At 38.9% G+C, this 22,570-nt stretch overlaps 3 protein-coding genes across 8 annotated transcripts; all 3 read left to right on the plus strand.

Moving 5' to 3' along the window:
* Nucleotides 1-2,209: 2,209 nt before the first annotated feature.
* Nucleotides 2,210-4,396, plus strand: LOC124064954 (macrophage mannose receptor 1-like). Its single transcript, XM_046399888.1, has 3 exons — nt 2,210-2,604; nt 2,716-3,358; nt 3,676-4,396. The coding sequence occupies exons 1-3, from the start codon at nt 2,318-2,320 to the stop codon at nt 3,880-3,882; spliced, it is 1,137 nt and encodes a 378-aa protein (XP_046255844.1). The 5' UTR covers nt 2,210-2,317; the 3' UTR covers nt 3,883-4,396.
* Nucleotides 4,397-4,536: 140 nt separating this feature from the next.
* tmem147 (transmembrane protein 147) lies at nt 4,537-10,273 on the plus strand. Of its 3 annotated transcripts, none has more exons than XM_046399894.1 (8): nt 4,537-4,671; nt 7,065-7,167; nt 7,682-7,751; nt 7,881-7,946; nt 8,088-8,224; nt 8,327-8,411; nt 8,820-8,941; nt 9,460-10,273. In XM_046399894.1, exons 2-8 carry the CDS (start codon nt 7,091-7,093, stop codon nt 9,578-9,580), a joined length of 678 nt encoding a protein of 225 aa, XP_046255850.1. In that variant the 5' UTR covers nt 4,537-4,671; nt 7,065-7,090; the 3' UTR covers nt 9,581-10,273. The 3 variants fall into 3 exon arrangements, with proteins under 3 accessions (XP_046255850.1, XP_046255849.1, XP_046255851.1); XM_046399893.1 differs by lacking the exon at nt 4,537-4,671 and adding an exon at nt 6,235-6,359; XM_046399895.1 differs by lacking the exon at nt 4,537-4,671 and adding an exon at nt 6,400-6,590.
* Nucleotides 10,274-11,392: 1,119 nt separating this feature from the next.
* sult2st3 (sulfotransferase family 2, cytosolic sulfotransferase 3) lies at nt 11,393-17,515 on the plus strand. 4 transcript variants are annotated; one of them, XM_046399891.1, is made up of 7 exons: nt 11,636-11,763; nt 12,927-13,040; nt 14,343-14,551; nt 14,765-14,891; nt 15,090-15,184; nt 15,843-16,023; nt 16,242-17,515. In XM_046399891.1, the coding sequence occupies exons 3-7, from the start codon at nt 14,354-14,356 to the stop codon at nt 16,355-16,357; spliced, it is 717 nt and encodes a 238-aa protein (XP_046255847.1). In that variant the 5' UTR covers nt 11,636-11,763; nt 12,927-13,040; nt 14,343-14,353; the 3' UTR covers nt 16,358-17,515. The 4 variants fall into 4 exon arrangements, with proteins under 4 accessions (XP_046255846.1, XP_046255847.1, XP_046255845.1 ...); XM_046399892.1 differs by lacking the exon at nt 11,636-11,763 and adding an exon at nt 12,349-12,486; XM_046399890.1 differs by lacking the exon at nt 12,927-13,040 and having other exon boundaries at nt 11,393-11,763.
* Nucleotides 17,516-22,570: the final 5,055 nt, after the last annotated feature.

The following is a 22,570-nucleotide window of genomic DNA, read 5'->3' on the forward strand; positions in this document are numbered from 1 at the left end:
TCCATTACCACCTATAAGTGGGTTAAATAAATTCAAATTTATTTAAAATAAATATTTTAAATAATATTTTTATTTTAAATTAACACAATAAATTCAGTGTTTATCTTATAACACTGTATTTTTCACTATTTGTTTTTTCATTCAACCCCTTCATTTGTCAGTTTTTGCTAATTGGTTAATCATTTATCTAATCCTTATTTTCACCATGTAACATTTTCCTGACCACAATTTTTCTGGCTTTTGTCAAAATGTAAATTCATGTTTCTTTTCACATTTCACTTTTTTTTCAGTTCATCTAACTAAGCTTAATGTTTCACACCTGGTTTTAGTTCTGACTTCGTCTTAGTTTCACTGTAATGATCCTCGATCCTCATTAGATCTCCTGTAGTAGAAGGTGGACAATCAAGGAAAAAGAAGAGAGAAAGTGACTCCAGTCCCATTCCTTATCTCGTTCAAGTGGCTCTGGATGAACAAACTGGTTGGCAAGTGAAGAGCAGAAAGAGGAGGAACCCTTTAGCGTCACCTTCTGCCTTTTTTTGGGTACTGCAGCAAGACTCCAGCATGCAGGCTGCTTCCTTATATAGAAGAAATGTTTCCTTTTGCTTCTTCCTACCTTGGCCAAGTTCCTCCCTTTTCAAAGTAACTGGCATGCAAAGCTTTGAAAATGTTTGATGATTTCGCTGCAGTGCCATCTACTGGTTGACTGGACATACTACAACAGGGTCAGCGGAACTACAAGTACTGTTAACAGCATTATTTGTTATTTAATGAGCTGTTTAGAAACTGTTAAATCCGAGCTAGGCAATAGTGTTGGACTTGTGATCATTCAGGGGACAGTTTTGTTTCTGACTGCTGTCAGCTGCTCAGCTTTTGGGCTTAAGGACAGTGAAGTCATTGGGTAAATGCAGGTCAGCAGGAGGATCTGGTCATTAACATCTCATCTCAAAAGATTCAAATCTGGTCATTTGCTTGCAGTCTGATTTGCCCATTCAAGCATGGAGACTGGACAGTTTTGAATGTAGAAAATTTGACTTCAGTTTTCAGAGGCTTTTACTGCACCAGGTGACTGAATTTGGTTTCACATTGGTTTTAAAATCCTTTTTTAATGTTTTCCTCATCTGTTTTTAAGTACACAGTGTACTGCCAAGAAAAGCAAACGGATGCCGAGCCAACACTAGGGTTCATTGTGTTTATTTTTTTAACCACTACACCTTTGAGTGTTTCTGACCACTTTAATATGCGACTTGCTAATTCCATCCAGTTAATTCTAGTCCACTCTTATTTTTATAAACATCTGGATGATTGAAAAATAGAGATTTCACTTAAGGCTGAATGAAACTGAAACCCTACTCACAGATGATGTTCTGTGCCTGTGTTTCTAGGTTTTTGGACCAATATAACTCTATCTATCAGCCTCAACACTTTGTTTCAAATACCTCTTCAGTGACCCTCTTCAATAGATTGGATGGCTTTATGGAATAGATTGATAGAATTTTAATGCTAGAAAACCATAGAGGGATCTTGCACTGTCTAAGGCTTGGCCTCTGTTTTACATCATTTTTATTGGGTGTGGCCAAGTTTGCATTTGTTTCAACAACCTAAAGAAGACTGTCGTGCGAAACCTTTGGTAATTTTTTAAAGCATTTTTTGCATGATGGCTATGACTGTGTGACTATCTTCTTCCATACCCGCATTTGCACTGTTCCCACTTTTGTCCTGATTTGTCAGATAAATAGACTAGTTATTCCACCTGATTATTTACAACACTTGAAATTAAAATCATAGTAATTAGGACTGAAATGAAATCAAACCACTTTTTAAGCAGCATTTTTTTTCTATTAAAGTTATTTATTTTCTGTAAATAATAGTTATTAGCAGAGTCCACCATTCCTATGAACATGTTGCATGTGTACACATACCTACAGTGTGAGTTTGTCTTAATGCACTGCAGACCAGTATATTAGTAAAGTATACCGACTAGCTGAAGATCAGCATCAAGCTAATTTATGACCCTACCTCTGACCTAAACATAAAACTAGCCTTTGTTTTAACACATAATACATAACATTTAATTTAACTTGAACTGTTAACTTTAAGTGACAATAATGATGTAATAAGAGTTTGCTGGCTTGACTAAAGTGACTGATACTGGTCCGATGGACGTGGTGAGACCTGCCTATGTGGGAGTGACCAACTGTGTAGTTGATTTAAGAGCTGGGTGAGAGCTCCTCACCAGCCAACTGACCACATCATTCACTTAACTTGCCAATAAGGATTCTGCAAAGACACACACTTTGACCTGAAGACAGGACCAGTCATGGGGAACAAGGACAGCCCTGAGCTCACACTCTGCTTCCTGCTTATGACAGCTCTTTGCTTTGAAGCAGTCACCATAGAAAAGGTATTATACTTCTCATCTGAGAGCTTGAGCTGGGAAGAGGCGAGACTGTACTGCCAGCAGAACCACATTGACTTGGTTACTTGGAACACAGTGGACAGATTCTGGCTGGCCTATTTGTTGAAAGAATTTAAGGTCCAACAAATCTGGATTGGACTACACAGAGACTCTGAGGATGACTCGGCCTGGAAGTGGATAAATCTAAAGTGAGTCCCCTGTTTGAAATTATCCTTATTTTGATTTCAATATCTTATAAACAAGAAATATAAGCATGTTAAATGCAATTGCTAAGCAGCACATGTCATTCATTGTTTCAGAACTGGAAAAGGGATCTCAGGAGACAACGTCTCACAGACCATCAATTGGGACGGTGGACAGCAGAGTGAACATTGCGCATTTGTGTCAGAGACGGATCAAATGTGGTACAGCAATAGGTGTTCAAGTGAATATAATTTCTACTGCTCAGTAGGGAACACAATTCAATATCACAAACATACCCTCAGCTGGTACAATGCTTTCCAGTACTGTCAGGGTAACATGAGTGACCTGGCCACCATCACCAAAAACAACACAAATAGCTTTAAAAAAACTGGCTGGATTGGACTGTACCGAAAAGGTGGTGAGACTTGGAGCTGGACTGGAGTCTTGTCATCAGACTACAGAAACTGGGCACCAAAACAGCCACTCAACTTAGACTGTGCCTCTTTTGATCCTGTCACTCAAAAGTGCCGCAGCAGTGAGTGCTCCGAAAAGTCTCAGTTTGCCTGCTCTGATGACAACCTGGTGCTGGTGAAAGAGAATAAGACGTGGGAAGACGCCCTGAACCACTGCCAGAGCATTGAAACACCATGTTCTGGTGTCTCTGGGCCCTGCACATACCAACACAAACTCCTGAGCCTGGAACAACTATCTGACTACAACTACGTGAGAGACAGGATCTACAGAGCCACAACTGATGAGGTTTGACAACATGTGTGTGTGTGTGTGTGTGTGTGTGTGTGTGTGTGTGTGTGTGTGTGTGTGTGTGAAAATTCTGTTTCTCCAGGAAATGACAAGACCATTGTTAGTTCATTAATAGAACAAAACTACATTTCCATCGTAGCATCATTTGTGTGATGGACAAAAATACACAAAAACTTAAATATCACCAGAAAAAGAAAGATGTGCCTGGGCTGTTCGCTAAGCCAAATATACATCAGCATTGATTGGTTCACCGTCTCGTTGTTAAACATATACCACAAGGTAAAACAAAATAAAATAAAACTTGTTTTTCTCAGGTATGGATAGGCCTGCGCTTCCTGGGAGGGGAGTGGTGGTGGATGAATGGAAAAAAGCTGGAAGACCACGAAATTCTGCCAGGCTGTCCGTCCCAATGGAAACATTGTGGGACCCTGTCAAAACATGACACAAACAACTGGATCATCAGGGATTGCTCAGAAAGAAGAAACTTCATCTGCTACAGATATAAAGCAGGATATGTTTAAGGCTTTTTAACTGAGCTCTCTTTACTATGGGGTCTATATTGTATCTTAATGATGGTGCAATTATAATCATTCCTAAAAAAAAAAAAAAAGAAAAAACTGGATTAGAGGATGAGAAATTTGTGTGATGAATGTAAGCTTAATGTAAATATAATGAAATGTTTATATGTTTATTCACAAACTTGTTTGGTTTGGACCAATTTGTATTTGTTTTTCACTTCTTCATAACATCTAAGCAGTACATAAATATTAAAACATTTAATTGAAAAAATAAAAATATGAAAATGTCTTAATATTTGGCACAGGATGCCACTGTAACTGCCACAGGAGTTCCACTAAGTACCATTTCTGGAATTTCTCTGACACCTTGTCGTACTCCTGTTTGATGCTTAGTCTTAAAGAAAAAAGTTGTTTACACAATGTACAAAGTCTTTCCAGAAAAGTGAATAACACTGAAGTAAATACAACTTGGTCCACTGAAGAATCTGGATGGCAGTGAGTCCGCGTGCTCACAATCTGAGAAGTACAAAATCCTCTGGAATTAGCCTGACATGAATCCCACGAAGTTGTCTTTGTTAAAGGCAAAAGTGGATTGGGAAGGTTGGCCCTTAAAAAAAGCAGGGATGAAGGAGCTGACTGGACGGGATGCAGAACAGGTGCGCAGGTGAGTAGGAGAGTCAATCAGACCCCACCCAAGGCAAACAGTAGTGAGCGTATGCAGTATGCAGCTGCTGTACGGGGATCTTACTGTGGTCACCGTCCTGTCTGTTACCAGTAACGAATAAAGACAAGGTACGCTTTTTTAATTGGAAAGCAGCAGTTAACATCCCATCATATATCAGGTTTGCTGGGGCTTTTTATCTAGACTTGTCATGCATTTTGAATAAATACGCAAGAGTAAAGTAGTTGATGGAAAATTTATTGATTTGCTATTCATTTGGCCTAAATTTTAGAAATTTGCTTCAAACTTAGGTAGTAATAATGTACAAGATGCGAAGTCAGACTATTGGCTAAGAACATAGAGACTTATACACAACGTATGTAATAACTGATAGCTTGAGATGGAGAGCTTGTTCACATGGTGCAACAACAGTCAAATGAAGTCCAATATCATCAAAACCAATGAGTTTGTGGGAGAATATAATGTTGTAAACACAGATGTTGCTTGTAGAAAGCTACAAATTCTTATAAATTCAGTGTCAAAGTGAACAATTAGGATTTAAGGTACGTAGATATTCATACAGGTAGAGAGCTTTCTAAATTTTACAGCATTACATATTTGATTTAGTGTTATCATATTTTGATATACAATGAATAGCTTTTAAAAACAGCAGTTATGTATGAATGAAATATTTTGTTGTGACTTGCTTGTTTCAGTGTCTGAGTTACAGAAGCCACTGATTCTCGAATGTGTAGCTAAAATAGCACCATCCACTGGTCTTGCATTTGTAATTGCAACACATGAAACAGTTAATAAATAGCTAAATAAGTAGTTTGAAAAGATTTTTGTGAAACTAACTTGTTGCAGTCATTTTATTTTCATCATAAATGATAATATTTCACTAGCAGTAGTACATTAGAAAAACAAAAACAAGAGAAAAGACAAAAAGGATAAAGGAAGTAGGAAAAGAGAACATGTATACAATTCAAATGACTATTGTGCAAAGGACTGAACAGAAAGAAAACTATGTGCAACTTAATTTTTTCATAACACGTCTTTATTTCCACCATTTCTGTTAGCAATGCTTGTTAAACACCGTCAAGGCTTCAGCAGAACAGGATTTATTGTGAGTCACTTTTGCTGAAATACAAGAAGTTTGAAGAGCGTAAGTTTGGTTGATTCAACTGAAACAATTTGTACTCGGCTTCTGTGAAAGAAAGTCAAAATCTCATTTTATTTCTGGTCTCAAATCATCCAAAAACCATTTACTGACTCCCTCTTATCTCAACACTGTTGTAATTTGTTCATGCTATCAAATGTTTGTGAGTGCAACATACATTTAAGCTATGGTTTGTTCTGTGTAACTGCTTGTTTTATTTTCTTTAGTGTAGCAACCCACAACATTTAACTAGCAATGAAAACAGTTCTGAATATTGTTGAGGACTGTGTGAAAATTCATATCAAATATTGTATATTGTTTATAGATGTTTTTCCACTAATATTGTTTTTGTAATGGAGGCAATGGTGCTTGAATACAAATAATAATAACTTTCTAGCGGTCAGAGGATACAAATGATGCTGTCACAAAATCATACACTGTCATCTACGCCTACTTGGTTGGGAATTCCAGTGTCAACTATCAACTAAAAAGCAGCCGCAGATATCGATATAAGTATTTATAAGTATAGGAGAGAGGAACACATGTTTTTTGTTCCTACCGGTGACGTTGTCGGAGGCATTTCACGGTTGAGCCAAATTTACTTCCGTTCGTCGTTCAACGACATACGACAATCTGCTTCTTCTCAGCTTTTTATACATAGTAAGTGCTGATGTTAGAGGGCTCTGTTTTACAGGTGCTGATGTATTGTTCAGATGATAAATTACCGAAAGCTAGCAAATTATATTGAATTAGAAATTATTTTCTAGTCTGGTTAACAGGAACGTGTCTAACCAAACCAGTGAATTACACCAATGACCGGAGTTTAGCTTAGCTTGCTAATGTACAGATTATAGTTTTATAGCTCCCTCAGCTGATTCAAAATGATGACAGGTTCGTTATTGCTTTGTAAATGCTGTACATTCGACATGAACGTGTTTGTGACAGTCTAATAATATACAGTAGTTATTACTGAATGAGCATTTCATGAAGTCACTGTCATACAAGGGCTCGATTAGTCAGTCGCTTAAAATCAGCCAGCAACAATTTGGCTAATCAGTTAATCCCGGTTAACAAACTTAATGCATACTCTAGTTTAGTTAGCAATATGTGCGAGAATTTGTTGCTTTTCTCTGTTTCATGCAACTATAAATTATATGTCTTTAATTTTTCACATATATAGTTTGACGTAAAAGCACATTTTAGGGTATCACATTAATCTCTGAAAATGTGTGAGGGGTGATTTTCACTATTTTGTGACCTCTTTTTTGTAAAAATGATTTGGTATTTAAAAAATCTGCTAAAATTGCAACCCTCTGTGTCAGCAGTCTGTGAAGTTCTGCCTTCTTTATCTCTCTTTCTCTTCAGGGAGCTGAATTCTGTGACCAGACATTATGACACTCTTTCACTTTGGGAACTGTTTTGCCCTGGCGTATTTCCCTTATTTCATAACTTACAAGTGCAGTGGCCTGTAAGTGTGTGTTTGAATCAAGGAACTGCAATGTTAAGTGGGTAGTGATGCATAACCGTATACTGTATACCCTTCAGTTCATACATGAGTAGTAAAGTGTAGTTAGAGTAATACTAAAAGTAAAATGTTGTGTTATACCTCGTTGTAAAATGACTTTCAAGGCTGATTTTGACATTGTTATTTCATAGTTTATTGTATACACGTATGCTGTAGCAACATATGCTCACACAGTAAGAAGTCTGTTAATAATCTGGTTAGTAATGTCAGAGGACTGGGAGGGGGTCCAGATAATCCTCTTTGAACAGTGTAGTGTCTTGAATTTGGCAATACTTAATTTAACTTTTAAGTTGAACTTTTGTTTCTATTGCTATTCTTGCACTCAGATCTTCAAATGGTGCTTTACAAGTTACCAGTTTCTACTTGGCCTGCCTTGTCTGTTGATAACTTGTCTTATTGTGCACTTTTAATTTACAGTCCTACTAATTAGCCCTCTGTTTATGTGTTCAATCTGTAGTTCAGAGTACAATGCCTTCTGGAGATGTGTCCAGGCTGGGGCAACTTACCTGTTTGTCCAACTCTGCAAGGTGTGTGAATTTCTGGAATGAAATAAATAAAAATAAGCACAGAAGACTGCAGAAAAAAGCTCAAACTATGATGTGATTAGTGTTTTGCAGTGTGTTTAAACAGGGTTTACTTATCTTTTGGTGTTTCAGATGCTCTTCCTGGCTACATTTTTCCCCACGTGGGAAGGAGGAGCTGGAGTTTATGACTTTGTTGGGGTGAGAGTTGAAAGTGGATCATAATAACAACATCGGAAAGGAGGATAAGCATTTTCTGAGACTTGCTGCTAAATGTCAGAATTTAATCTGGTGAATTTAATCTTTTTTCCTGAAAGGCTTTAATGTGTGTTTGTTTTCCAGGAATTTATGAAGGCAACAGTGGACCTGGCAGATCTGTTGGGCCTTCATCTTGTGATGTCTCGTAATGCTGGTAAAGGAGAGTATAAGATCATGGTGGCTGCCATGGGCTGGGCAACAGCAGAACTTGTGATGTCAAGGCAAGCAGTAACACTCTTCCTGTGGGAGAAACAATAGCTTTACTATGTCCACCTGTTGTAAACGGAGAACCTCACTCTTTGTGTCCTGTTGTGGCTCTTCAGGTGTCTTCCCCTTTGGGTGGGAGCCAGAGGGATTGAGTTTGACTGGAAATACATCCAGATGAGCTTTGACTCTAACATTAGCTTGGTGAGTAGATGTACTCTTCTGCAATTACTCTTTTCTGTCTGCTCCTGTTTTTCCAATCTTCTCTTTCTGACTTAAACTCCATCTTTTTTCTTTTTTGTCAGCCCATTTTACTGTCTCATCTCCCTCCGCTAAATTTTCAGATGCGCTGTCACACTTTGAATTGCCCTCTGCATTTATGCTTTCTCAGCTCTCTGACAGCAGTGGTGAAAAAAAAATTACAAAAAATTAATTTATTCTTGTTTGTGTATTCAGACAAACATGCTTTGTAAAATGCTTCATTCTGAGTGTGCTTTTTCTCTATGTAGGTATGTTATATTGTTATTGTATCTGCAATGTGGAAGTTTATAAGAGTGTAAAAAAAACAAACAACACAAATTAAAACCACGGATTATTTCGCTGTGTTTATAGGTCCATTACATTGCCATGGCAGCAGTGGTATGGATGTTCACACGATATGACCTTCCTAAGAGCTTCAGGCTTCCTGTTACTGTGCTGCTGGCTCTGTGTGTCTACAAGGCCTTCTTAATGGAGTAAGTCCGACCGAACACACACTCATGTACTCAGCACATACATACACCTTCAGACACAGAATGTATACAGAAAGACAGGAGAAAAATAGTGTCTTTGTCTCAGGGATGTTACATTTGCTGTTGTAAATAGTTGACCCTCAAATTGAGTAGGTGACTCAGTTACTATGACTGCGGGAGTCAAAGATGATGTGATAATCAGGGAGATTTAGAGGTGTGAGAAGGCAGTATTTGTTTGGACAAATGCCTGTTTGCGTTTGAGGTTTATTTACCTGGAAGAATTTTAATACATTTACTGACATAAACTGCAAACATTTACTGCATAAACAAGTAGAAGTCTAGATCTCTGTCTACTCAAGTGTCATGACATTTTGGCTGACCAAATATCTGAATAAACTCACTATTTGTCGTTGGTTATAGTGGTATCTATGATTTCAGCCATGCCAACATGCCTTCATTGTTTTCTCTTTTGTTTTGTAACATTGTAACTTACATTGTGTTTCCCTCTGTTGTGTCCTAAGGTTGTTCGTCCACATCTTCCTGTTGGGCAGTTGGACAGTGCTGTTGGTGAAAGCTGTACTGACTGGCGCCATCTCTCTCTGCTCACTGTTTCTCTTCGTCACTTTGGTCCACAGCAACTAAGTAAAACTCAGCACCCTGGAATAAGCCTTCAGCAGTCTTTGTGGAGCAGACTGAACAACAGGTTGCTATAAATCAGAAGCTGACTCTTGACACCATTTCAGTCTTACTATCGCACCAAAGTCTACTGAAAAGTGCTTATCGATGGTAGTAGTTGGACTCGTCTGATGTACAAAACAGGCTAACGTACAAGCTGCCAACTGCTGAGCTAACCAGTTCTTCCAGTTTGCTTTGATTGGCCTGTACTGATCACTGATGGAAAACACGCACTCACAGTGAAACTTTGTGACATCAGGAGGCTTTTTAGGTTTTGTTAAAGGGTGAATTTTGTATCATTATGACCACAAATGAATTGAGACTTTATAAATAACATAATTCTTCTCTATCTGTTGTCCATTGAGCCATGCTTAGATTAAATCGTAAAGTGAATTTATAACTGAGTGACAGTGATATCCACTTGATGCTGCATTGCCACACATTTATCAATTTATTTATATATGACTAAATATTAAGTAGTTAAAACATAACTGTAGCAGGATTTTTCTCACTATTGAAGAAATTGTATTAAAGATGAAATTAAGTTTAATTGAAAACTGAATGCAGCCTGTACTGAGGTCCACTCAGCATTATGACCACATTATGTTGACTTGTAAGCATCTGTGATTTTGACATTAAATTATGTTTTTGTCTTATCAAGGGTTTTCACAGCTCCTTAAAAAGTCTTAAAGGTCTTAGAAGTCAAAGTTACAAATTCTCCTTAATTTACTGTAGATTTGCTGTAGATATAAAATTTGCAGTTGGTACATCTAAGGCTGACAGGAAAATTGTCTTGAACATTAGTCTACCGTAAATTGTCCAATAGTGTGCATTTGTTTGATTAACTTGGTATCTGACAATAAGAAATTCTGCCATCAGTGGAAGTTTTATGTTACGTTTACCTTACGTTAGCTAGCCACAGGTGTTGCTGTCTGGCTGCATTTCGTCATTTATAGATATCGTCAGGTGTGGTTGCTGGCTAGTTAACAAGACGAGGAGATGCACGCTTAACGGTACCTCATATAACCCTCCACTGTAATATTCAGTCCTGTCAGCTAAAGGACTGTATCTCCAGTTTGTTGAGCAAGGTGTCATTTATTCACGTTAAAAATCATCCTTAGATTTTTAACCGCCGCACGTCATGCAGTTACTATGTTTATTACAGCCACGAAAATATCCACAGATTGTGGCTCTTTGAAGCAGCCTAACTCTCTCTTTATTCCTGATCCCACACTTCTACTATTACACCTTAGAGACACAGGAGGAGAGAATGACTTGAATGCACCTAAATAGACTGGTCTCCTGAGAAAGAGGGGGAGAGTAGAAATCGCATCATAGGAGGGCTGAAGAAAAGGGAGACAAAATGGTTAACAGACTTGAGAGATTTTTTTCCCCACCCCACCCTCTTGCATGAAGGTTGCATAAGGAGGAAAGGTCTTAAACAATATGAAGGAAATTAAACGAGATATGGTGAGCTTGTGGTCTGATCTGTTCTCCCAGATCTTCACACAGCACACCTCATCTGTCGCGTTAGTTTAGCTCACTCTGCCTGCATTTTCTCCCTCTCGCCTGCTCCTCTCTCAGCTGGGGCTTCTGGAGAACAACAAAGCACTCCTTATTGAAATGCCACAATGGGCTTTGCTGTTACCTAACATGCACACTACTGTGTGTGTATGCACTGTTGGTACTTGTGTGTGGCTGCTGAAAGGAGTCATGCTTGCTCGTTAGGGAAAGAAGGCTACACATTAACATTAGCCTGACCTTGTGACTTCCAAACAGAATGGGAGCGGTGTGACTCGGATCAGGGTGGTACCATCACTGGTCCATGCAGGTAATGCTCACTTTGTATAACTGGATACTGACTATGGGCTTGACCAGCTTCCCTGCCAGTGCCAAATGAAGAGCAGCGAAGGGAAAAAGGGAGTGTACGATGTAGCAGGAGAAACTAAATACCTCAGATAGTCTACAAGACCAACCTGGTGCAGAGCTTATAGCTCCTGAGCCTTGCACAAACATGTCCTGCAACGAGTATATCTACTACCGTGGCATTATTCTACCACCTGTGGCTCACAGCGAGGAGAGCCTGGAGTATGCTCAAAATTTCTCTGTGGAAGACACCGATGTATTTGCTGTGACTTACCCCAAGTCAGGTACTGTGTACTAATTTTCATATGTTTGGACTTATCTCATTTCAGTTGTCCCACTTATCCCTGGGCAATGTAGCATGTTCAATATGCAGCCTGTTTTCCCACATTGTTTCCACATACAGACAGCATACACGTAAAATACCCATGATGCATTCCTCAAAGTTTTTTAGACGCAAATTATACATGACATCAGTGCTGGACTTTTTTCAGCAGCACAAAAAAGAAAAGAAAAAACAACAACCACTGCTCTGATAGGAAATGCCTGTGAGTGAGACAAGTTTATAATGTAGGGTACCAGATCCCCCTACTGACACTGAAGGAAGTAATATGCTACCTTCATGTCTCGGAAAGTTGGTGTTATAAAACAGTTTTATTTATACAAAATTGCTCAGATAAAATGATGATGAAACGGACGCTGAAATAACTGGCTGTTCAACGAAGAGAAAACTTTTGATTTGGCAACTTGTTCGCTGTTTTGTTTCTGCTGACGTCTCAGTCAGATTTTTCCCACACGATGTGAACGCAGCACGGTAAACACCAGCCGCTGCAGCCGTGATCTATCTATGCTTTAAAATCCTGGCAGCATAATGTCTTCTCAAGACTTTTATCTCTCGTATCAAGGACTTCCACTTCCCAAAGAAACTCACTCCTTGGAGAGCTTGAACTTTATTCGAGAATTCACATTTAAAGGCGACGACGTCGTGGCTGTCACATATCCCAAGTCAGGTCAGTGTTTCAGGCTGCAAGACACAAGTTGTTTTTAAACCATATAGTCATGATAAAAACCAATCAAGTGATGTAATCATCAGTGTTATTGAAAAAAAAAATGGGCAGCATTGCAAGGAAAGTCACGAACTATTAACTAAGCGAGTAAACCATTTAGAGGTGTCCATAGAGGCCAAATAATTTGCTAACGTGTAGCACCGCCTGGAGAGCCAGAGTCAGGAAAGGGTGAGGAAGTTGTCCAACCAGCAGTCTAAACCCCAGAGATGTTAATTTGTAGTCATGAGACTAACTTAATATCTGTTTTGAGCCAAGGTGCAGTCAGCATTGTGCTTTGTTGCACCTGTTATACACCTAACAGTGATGTCACAGTGCCTTAGAGTACACAAGTTGGACCACTGAAGGTCAGTTAGTAAGTCTTCAATACTCTCTGTCCCCTGCAGGACATGAGGGCATAATGAGCTTCCTCCATCATTCCATATCTGTGGCACCATGTTGAGCCTATGGGTACTATCTGCAGTTGAAAACGATATCAAGAAAAGCTCCTGGTGCCAAAGGCGAGTCCTATCATGCAGAAACATAACTTAAGACATATAAAATCTGGGTGAACATGGGGTGTTTTATACTGTTCTTGCCTCATCAACCTTTCTTATACATACTGCAGCTGGTTTACAGCTGCATGTTAGAGGGTTTTCCACACAATACTGATCCTTGTAAATTGCTTTATTCTTTGTAAATGTTTAAACTCTTTCATCAATATTACATGAAAAGGTAAAGATTAGCATACTGCACTTGAACCTGTTACACATTCACAGTATTTTAGCTGCCTCAAAAATGATTACATTACATCAACTGAACAGCTCTCTCAGTAGATTTCCAGCATGCATTTTTTTTAATCTAATTAAGCTCTGGAATGTGATTTTCTTTCACCAGGAGAGATGGAGACTGTGGATGGGAAATGTGGAGATTTTGTTAGATTGGTTTAGAGCAGAAACAGCAAAACGTTACAGTCAGTTCAGGAGGACAGCTGGAAAATCAGAAACTGAATAAGCTGCAGACTGAGAACTGTTTCTCATGTGTCATAACCTTGTTAGGGCAACACTAGCCCATAGTATTGTGTTACCCATGAGCGTGATGTCTGTTTGAGATGGAATGTGCTCTTTTGTTCATTCACCGATTTATTTTCCATACCCCCTCATTATACCTATTCAGGGCCATGCGAACCGAAACTATCGCAGCTAACCGTGGGCTGAAAACTAAACTCAGTTTTCAAGAAATCCCCTTATCTCTAGTGTTGGGCACCGTTGTCTTTTGAACCAGTTCCGGTACCCACAGTGGTATCTTTTTTATGCTTTAATCTCGCTATGTTTCTATCTATCTGTTTCTATTCTATCTCGCTCAAAAAATATGTTCTATTACATCATTGCTGCAAAGTAGGAAGCTGGGAGCTGCTGGAGAAAATTACTCTTACTGAACTAAAGTTAAGAAGCTGATGAAATATTACCACAATATTAGACTAAATAAAAATGATAATCCACTATTGCAGCATCTAGTCCGCCCTGTCTGAAGAAGAAGGAACACCTGCATTACCTGTCACTACTGCAGTACTTCCATATTGTAATGTTTCCCCCAAATAGCATGCAGTTCAAGTACTGTGGTTTTATGCTCAGGTTTGAGACATACAAAAGTCTCACATACTGGTTTACTAAATAGCATGTTAGTAATTAAATTTGGAGGGAGTGTTTTTAAGTTTTCTTAAGATAACATTTTTAGTTTTATATTAAAAACTAAAAAATGTTATCTGTCATTCCTGTAGAGCTTAGTACTTGCAGCAGTCTTTATAACATTCCTTTCTCTAGGTACAATCTGGATGCAGGAGATCCTCCCACTGGTGCTGAATGGCGGGGATCTGACACCAATCCAAACCATTCCTAACTGGGACAGGGTCCCCTGGCTTGAAGAGAAAAGATTAGCAGTGGTTGTGGATCAGCTGACCTCTCCACGGGCGATGGTCACTCATTTCCCTTACAACCTCATGCCTCCTTCCTTCCATGCCTCCAAAGCCAAGGTAAATTGGTGGCGGCTTTGTGAGATACTCCTGTTTGAACCTCTCATCTGTACAAGTATGTCATCAGCAGTCCTGAGATACTGAGTCATTGTTTATGAGAAAACATGGACAAATCTCCTGGAACATCATCCATGATTAGAGGAGGTTCTTATTGTAGTCTTAATGTGACAGCAGAACTGGATTTCTCTTCATGATTATTTGTAACTCTCGTAGGTGATCTATGTCATGAGAAACCCCAAGGACGTCCTGGTGTCATCATACTACTTCCACCAGATGGCTGGATTCCTCCATGATCCAGGAACCTTTGATGAGTTTATGGCCAGTTTCCTGGAGGGCAGAGGTCAGAGGTCTCATTCCACATAGAGAGTTTAATTGAGCGAAACTGAGCTATCGGATGGTTCAGCATTTTGATGTATTAAGATGAGAACAGATTTTGGATGTTGAAAGCCCATTTAAGACAAAGTTTATATTATTCATTATTGCCAAAGCCTGGCAGTTGTTCTTTGTATACTGTGGTCAGTGTTGGTGTTGTCTGCAGTGCTGTTTGGAAAATGGACAGACCACGTGAAGAGCTGGAGACAGACAGAGCTGGGAGACAGAATAATGTACATCACATACGAAGAAATGGTTCAGGTAAAGCTCTCTGATCTAAAGGCCAGAGTTGCTGGTTGACTCTGAGCATGAAATGTCTTGCTCAACAAACAGTCTCTTGTGATGAATGAACTATCAATGTATGCTGCTGCAGTTTCAGGGAGCATTTTCAGGATTTTCCATTTGTTCTTTTTGTTTTTATTTTTTCTGCTTCAGAGCTACAAGTGACAGTGGGAAAATATGTTAGCAAAGACCAAACTGCTATCTTGACATTCATTTTGTTTCTGAGCAGCAAAATCCAAAGTTGTTCAGGCTATGATATCAAACAGCAGGGCTCTATTCACAGTCTCTGTAGTTCCACACATAAAACAAAATACAACTGAGTTGTGTAAGAACAACCTGTTAAGCAGACTGTGTAAACAATTGTATTTATTACAATAGAAACTATCGTCTGTCAGAAACATGTGACAGGTGGCTGAAAAAAACAGCTTAAACACCTCCTGTGCAGTTAAGCTGCAAGTCAAGCCACAACAGTTCAGTGTTCCCTAAATGTGACAAACCAAACCTAAGCTTATCATTGACAGTTTCACGGTTGACCCTCACAACAACAGTGATGTGAAAAAGTTTTTCATTTGCACATATTAATCATAAATGAAAGAGCACAAATGAAAGAACATGTGTTCACGTGTCCTTCTTTTAGGACCTTCCTGCAGCTCTCAGGAGGATGTCTGATTTCCTGGGACGTAATCTGAGTGAGGAAGTCATCCAGAAGATAGCACAGCAATGCTCCTTTAGGTCGATGAAGGTCAACAACATGTCCAACTTCAGCCTGGTCCCCAAAGAATTGATGGACAGTGACAAAACTCCATTTCTCAGGAAAGGTGAGATTCCTTGTGTTCATTATCAGCTCATCTGCTTTTGTCCGTTTGCTTTGAGTTGCACTGAAAAGGCCATGTGGCTTAAAGTGACCAGGTCAACTGAGTGCAACCCTGGCTTTCAGTTGGATTATTAGAAGTGATAGTAGTCAAATCTGTTAGTGGGTTTTGCAAATGTCAGATTTTATTTTTTATCTTGGGATGTGTGTGTCTGTTTATGTTAGGTGTTGTGGGAGACTGGAAAAACCATTTCACCTCAGAGCAACTGGCCAAATTCACATCGGTCATTCGCAAAGAGATGGGGAAAGAGACTTACTCTTTGCCATGGGACTTGGATTGAACAACAGCTGGAACAAAGATGGCGGGTGAAATAGCTATAGAAATAAAATAAAATGAATGAATATCAAGCATGTAGGAATTTGATGCAAAATTCTCATACTTTTGGTTTTAATATTAAACGAATAAAAGCATTTAAGTGACTGCATCCACACACTTATGCTCCAGTACCAGACACATTTTTTGTGTTTCTGCCATGAAACATGATGATGACGATCACTGAAACAACAGTGAAGCACAATGACGACTTCTTGCCCACTACACAATGTCTCTTTTATACAGTTGTCCTTCTTTTGTACTAATTACTGCACAGTTGTACTAACAATTTAGTCCATACTAATTACTGTATAACTACTGATAAGTAATTACAAATATGACATACAATTTTTGGTATTAATTACGAGTAATTACACTTTCCACTCGATTTATTACTGTTTACACCAAGTAGTTTAAATTTATTCTCTGAAAGTTTCTAAATCTTAATGTTAGGTTTAATGATTTTTTCACTAAACTAACTTGGTATTTTACACAAGTATTCAGGTATAAATTTAGTGTGTTTTAATGTTAAGTATTTCTACTCCTAATTGTTCTTCTCCTATTGTTTGTTGAGTGATTCATTAAAAGCTTTATAATTTTCATATTGTGTTATGTTTAAACATTTGGTCCTCTAGTATAGAACTCTTACTGGATTCATTATTTCCATTTGTGTTAATTACTGCTTGCTTTGGCCTCTAAGTATATACTTAAAGAAGTCAAGTCTACTTGGTCATTTTTTAAAGTTTCTTTTTATAAATGAAACATGGAGGCACAAACTTGCCATACCAAGGTGAGCTGACCCAATGTAAACCTCCTAATGGTAGAGAAAAAGTAATTTCAACTAAATGTCACTGTTAGATCATGTTAACAAAGCATTTAATTAAACTAAACTATATTCAGTCTTACATTTAGTGTTAGAGCTAAATGGTATGCGAGAATACCAAGCGGCGCTTATCATCCCTCACACAAACTGCCACAGGTATTGGTTTTCGGCAGACAAGCTCAAACAAGTCGAGTGCTCACAATGTGCCTGGCATCAAGCAGCAAAGATCTGATCTGTTGACGAAGGAGCTGTTGATGAAAAACCACATCAGACATGTAGCAAGTAAAAGATATTTTGTTTATGGAGCAAATCAAAACTTAAAGCCTACTTTCATGATCTCTCATTGTCTGTCTGCTGGATACAGACAGCTCATGCATTCACCATAGAAACTGGAAAACAGAATTAAGTCAGATAGCAGCTTTAAGGGGGACATTACAAAGAGCTTTACAAAGAGCTTTAACTTTGGCTCTAACCAACCACGCCACATGAAAAATAAGAACTTGGTAATAAACACAATCAGTGTTGAATAATATTTCTACAGACCATCATATTGTCATATTTATCAACACTGTGTTCCTATAATTCTGTATATTACAGACTGTATGATCTGTCCATTGTTCTTGGCTCTTGGCCTGCATGTTAACACATCCGTCCTGGGTTTTCCTACTGTAGCTATACAGTGCAGCAGTTTCTTTAAATGCTGTGATTGTCTTAACTTACACACCTGGAGACCAACCATGTCCAAACATGTCTCAACTCTGCAGACAGCAACAGCAGGAGAAACACAGAGCCTTAGAGACACACCCTCTCACATCTTGCATCCCACACACACACACACACCTGGCAGTGCAACTGACATTATAGAAAACTTGCTTTCAAGTATTGTGGCAAATGACTTATTCACTTGAAATTGATTATTCAACCAGTAGATGGCATCCAAACATCATCTCTATTCTCTCTAAATCATCTACCCTTTAAAAGAGACCTGGGTAGCAGACATGGACTGACAGATACAGAGACACCCCGACAAAAGTAATCAAAATAGTAAAATTTCATCTTTTGTCTTTGTACACTCTGTTGTGTTGCTGTTTGAAACTAAGGCTTTAAAATTAAATTAAGAAATCTAAAAACAGTTTAAATACACATTATATTTTATTTTGAGGATTACAGAAGTCTGCGCCCTTCTATGTGGAGTTTGCATGTTCTCCCTGTGCCTGCGTGGGTTTTCTCTGGGTACTCCGGCTTCCTCCCACAATACCAAAAACATGCACATTAGGTTAATTGGCTACTCTAAATTGCTTCTAAGTGTGAGAGTGTGTGGTTGTCTGCCTTTGTGTGTTGGCCCTGCGATTGACTGGTGACCCGTCCAGGGTGTACCCCGCCTCTCGCCCGTAGTCAGCTGGGATAGGCTCCAGCCCCCCAGCGAGTGTAGAACATGGATGGATGGATGGGTTACAGAAATTTGAAATCTAAGTTGTTCACCGAATATTAAGTTTTGAATCACTGGCTTCCAGATGATGGGTTGTAAAAGTATTCAAGACACCAGCAAGTTTGTCCGTGATGACGTCTCCGTTCATGATAGTTTTCTTCCTTAAAGCCTACATAAAGTCATGTGAGAGAAGTCAAATTTGTCATTGATATTGTGGTATTATTGAAATAAAATAAACACATATATGTTTCAAAAGTGATTAAATATTTTACTCACTTTAACCAACTCAATCCTGAACTTCTTATTTCTGCTGACAGAAATATTATGTATGCAAGTTTTTTTTGTTTTTTTTTTGTTTTTTTTTGATCCTTGAAAACGCTAATCATCAATCTGGAGCCTATCCCAGCTTACTACGGGCGAGAGGCGGGGTACATCCTGTGCTGGTTGCCAGCCAATTGCAGGGCTGACACACAAAGACAGACAACTACACACTCACACGCTCACACCTAGGGGCAATGCAGAGTAGCCATTAACCTAATGTGCGAGTACCCAGAGAAAACCCACGCAGGCACGGGGAGAACATGCAAACGCTGCAGGGCCCACTCCTGCATGTACTCGATATATCAGTCAATAATCAATTTTTTACAAATGTTAACTGGCTCTTTAATCACATTCTTGACTTTTAACAAATCTCAGTAGCAACTGGACCATTGCTGTTTCTTGTCTTCTTTTATCTTCTTCCTATCCTTTCAGCAAAAGAGGTGTTTTTTTTTATTTTTTTACAAACTTTGCATTGTGAAAAAATACTGGTTTGGTAAAAATATCCATAAAACATTTACTCAACAAATTACCTTACAATGTATAGACCTATATATACTGCAGTTGTCCATGCATTACAGAAGATTTATTTGATGATCCTTGCAACACTAAATATTTCTACTACTCATATAAATCAATAATTTTCACTTTCACATGTATATTTAATAACTTTTAATATTTTTTCATTTCTATATACTTATGAATGCACACACGCATATCAGCAAACTGTGAGTCCCCTATATTGAGTAAAAATCAAAATAGATGACAAATGTGATTGTATTCATAACATGTAGCGTGGTTTGTTTATCATTTGAGTTTCAAGTTCATTTTGTTTTTACATTTGTATGAAACATCAAACTGCGTCCTCAATGTGCCATGCAGTCGGGAGACGTAGCTGTTTCAATGCTGGACTGTATCTTCACATACAAGGAAAACTATTTAATTTCAAATGATCAGCTCAGACAGCAGTGGCCATCAATTAGGACAGTACAATACAAAGAGAAATTAATTCAAACCAAAGTTAAATTTTGGATTAATGTGTATTCAGCACAATCTGGGTGATGCTTTATAATCTGTAGTGAAAAACACCTGTCTCATCCTGTTCCCATCATCTGATATTTATGCTTTGATACAAGCTGCCTTCTGTCATGCTTGATTTCTCAATAGAAATAGTGTCACAATAGCGTCACACATATCGTATACATTTTTATGTTATCATTAATTTGTATGAAAAACACTGAAATGTGTAAATGCACACTCCTCAGTCATTGTTTTTGTCTTTAGTATTACTTTTCACTTGTACACAACATTGTAAATGTAGCATTAATTTCCAAGTTAAATTGGTTAAAGCTGTAAAAAATCTCCTCAAGTGTGTTTATGTTTCTTTGTCCCTCCCAGCCCTCGGTCCCATGAGTTCTGACACTGCTTCAATTACATGGTGGCCTTTTGTGCCCGGGAGGGGGACTGTGTGTGTGTGTGTGTGTGTGTGTGTGTGTGTGTGCGTATATCTGTTGAAGCAGACGGTGTGGTGCCTGCTCCAGGACACCCACCTCGCTGCCGCCTTGTGCCCACTGGTCCTGCCCTGGGCAGCCCACAGGATGCTAGCCTGCTTTGATGCCTTCTTCCCATCAACATAATGTACATACACACTTGCACAAGATAACCAATAAGTCCTCAGAAGATCCTGTAATCTTTTAAAAGTGTGTAACTGTCAGTCAGCCGAGTCTTCTTAAGTCTGCTGACTTCCTCTGCCCCAAGCAATGCTCACATCTATCATAGGCTCCAGAACAACCAAAAGTTTTTTTTTTTTGTTTTTTTTTTTGATCAGACACAGTGTTTGGAATAGGCTGCTTGGGTTCAGGGGTTAGAAACTCTTTGCATATCTGAGGTCTTCTGTCACATGAATCCCGACCCTAAGCTTGGATTTAAAGAAAGTCCCAGTAACATTATTTCTGAATTAGACTCACCGCCAAATGCAAATGCACACTCCAATAAGTGTTTGAAAACAGAAAGGGACAGACATGCAAGTATGTTCAAAGAAGGTCACAGTTGTCCTGTCCTGGTCTAAAGAAACAGTTTGTCATTTTGGGATATACTGTTCTAAGTGGAGATTCAGATAAGAGTAGATCAATGCCACTGAAAATGAATTAAGTGTGAAGTTACAGCCATATGTGAAGTTATATACAGGGTTATGTGTTGAAGTATTTTTTGGCGAGGAGCAGTAACTTGCATGGGTCCCACCCATGCAGTTGTTTCATACATAAGCCATTGCAAAACAGCAAAGTGTCATTTGTACACTTCAGTTTGTGCACAGATTAAAGAACACACAGCAGTTTAAGCACATTTTGTTAATGTTCGACAAAGCCGAGCAAGCTGTTTTCCCTGGTTTCAGTCTTTAAGCTAAACTAACTAGCAGCTCCAACTACTGTAATGTAGAAACATGATAGCTGATGTATGACATCAATCTTCTTATTTAATTCTTAGCAAGAGAGTGAAGGAGGGTATTTCCCAACATGACAAACTAATTACTTTTAGTTGTAAAGATACTTGTGTTTTCATTCGACACATTAGTTATACACAGTCCGATCAAGGCTTTAAAATTGACCATAGATGTGTTAATGGAAAACTACTTAGAGATTTTTTTCATGAAACCTGCAGTCGCTGAAGCTGCCTTTTGTATGCATTGTGTTTCTGTATCATTTGCGCAGCTAAAACGTCCGTGTTCAATGTCCTTGGTAGATACATTCAGCCTGCCCCCACCCTCCCGAGGGTCATATAGCCTACTGTAGACATCTGCAGACAGACCAGTGATAACATACAGTGCAACGTCTAAACATCCTCTCCTCCATTTCTGTATGACACAGTGAAGTCATTAGTAATGCTAATGCACCATCAACCTTGCATGTCTTCTCATTACAAACAGTAGGCCTGCTTCATTATGGCGCACAGCACGGGGTGTGTATCTGTTCATCTTTTTAACAGATACCCCAATGCACACTCTTTGTGCATAAACATTCTTTTGCCTAAATTCCATTTGTTAATACATACTTGATACACCTGTATGACATGTATATATAATGAGTCTATGGTCAAAGGAAGGCTTTTCTATTGAACACACCCAGATCTTCCCTAGAACACAAATGACTTTCAAATAATTTAACTTGCGTCACCCAGCTGTTTAGCCAGTTTTGATAATGGACCTTCCCTCTTCTGCTTTGTGACAGCCGTAGACAATGTTCGCATTCTGTCTGGCTGCATGCTATCTCTCCCATCCATCCCTGCTTTGTGTGCCTACTCTTCATCCTCTCTTCAATTTACTGTGAATGTGTCAGCAATACATACACATTGACCGTATATTTCTCCAGGACAGGGGACATATTCAGTGATAAATTCGGACATGTAAACCGGTAGTCAGCACGTGAATAAACTTAAATTTGCCCAACACACACCGACACACACTCCCTAAGTCACACCCCACCCAGGGTGTCTGCACAGTTCAGGGCTGTGGGGCTATTAGCAGTAATGGCAGGAAGCTAGTTAGTGTTATCTTCTGCCATGGCGGCCTCCACTGGCACTGACAGACCCTGGACCAGTCACGTAGAGACACAGAC

The sequence above is a fragment of the Scatophagus argus genome, chromosome 9, assembly GCF_020382885.2.
Source record: "Scatophagus argus isolate fScaArg1 chromosome 9, fScaArg1.pri, whole genome shotgun sequence".
Lineage (NCBI taxonomy): Eukaryota > Metazoa > Chordata > Actinopteri > Scatophagidae > Scatophagus > Scatophagus argus.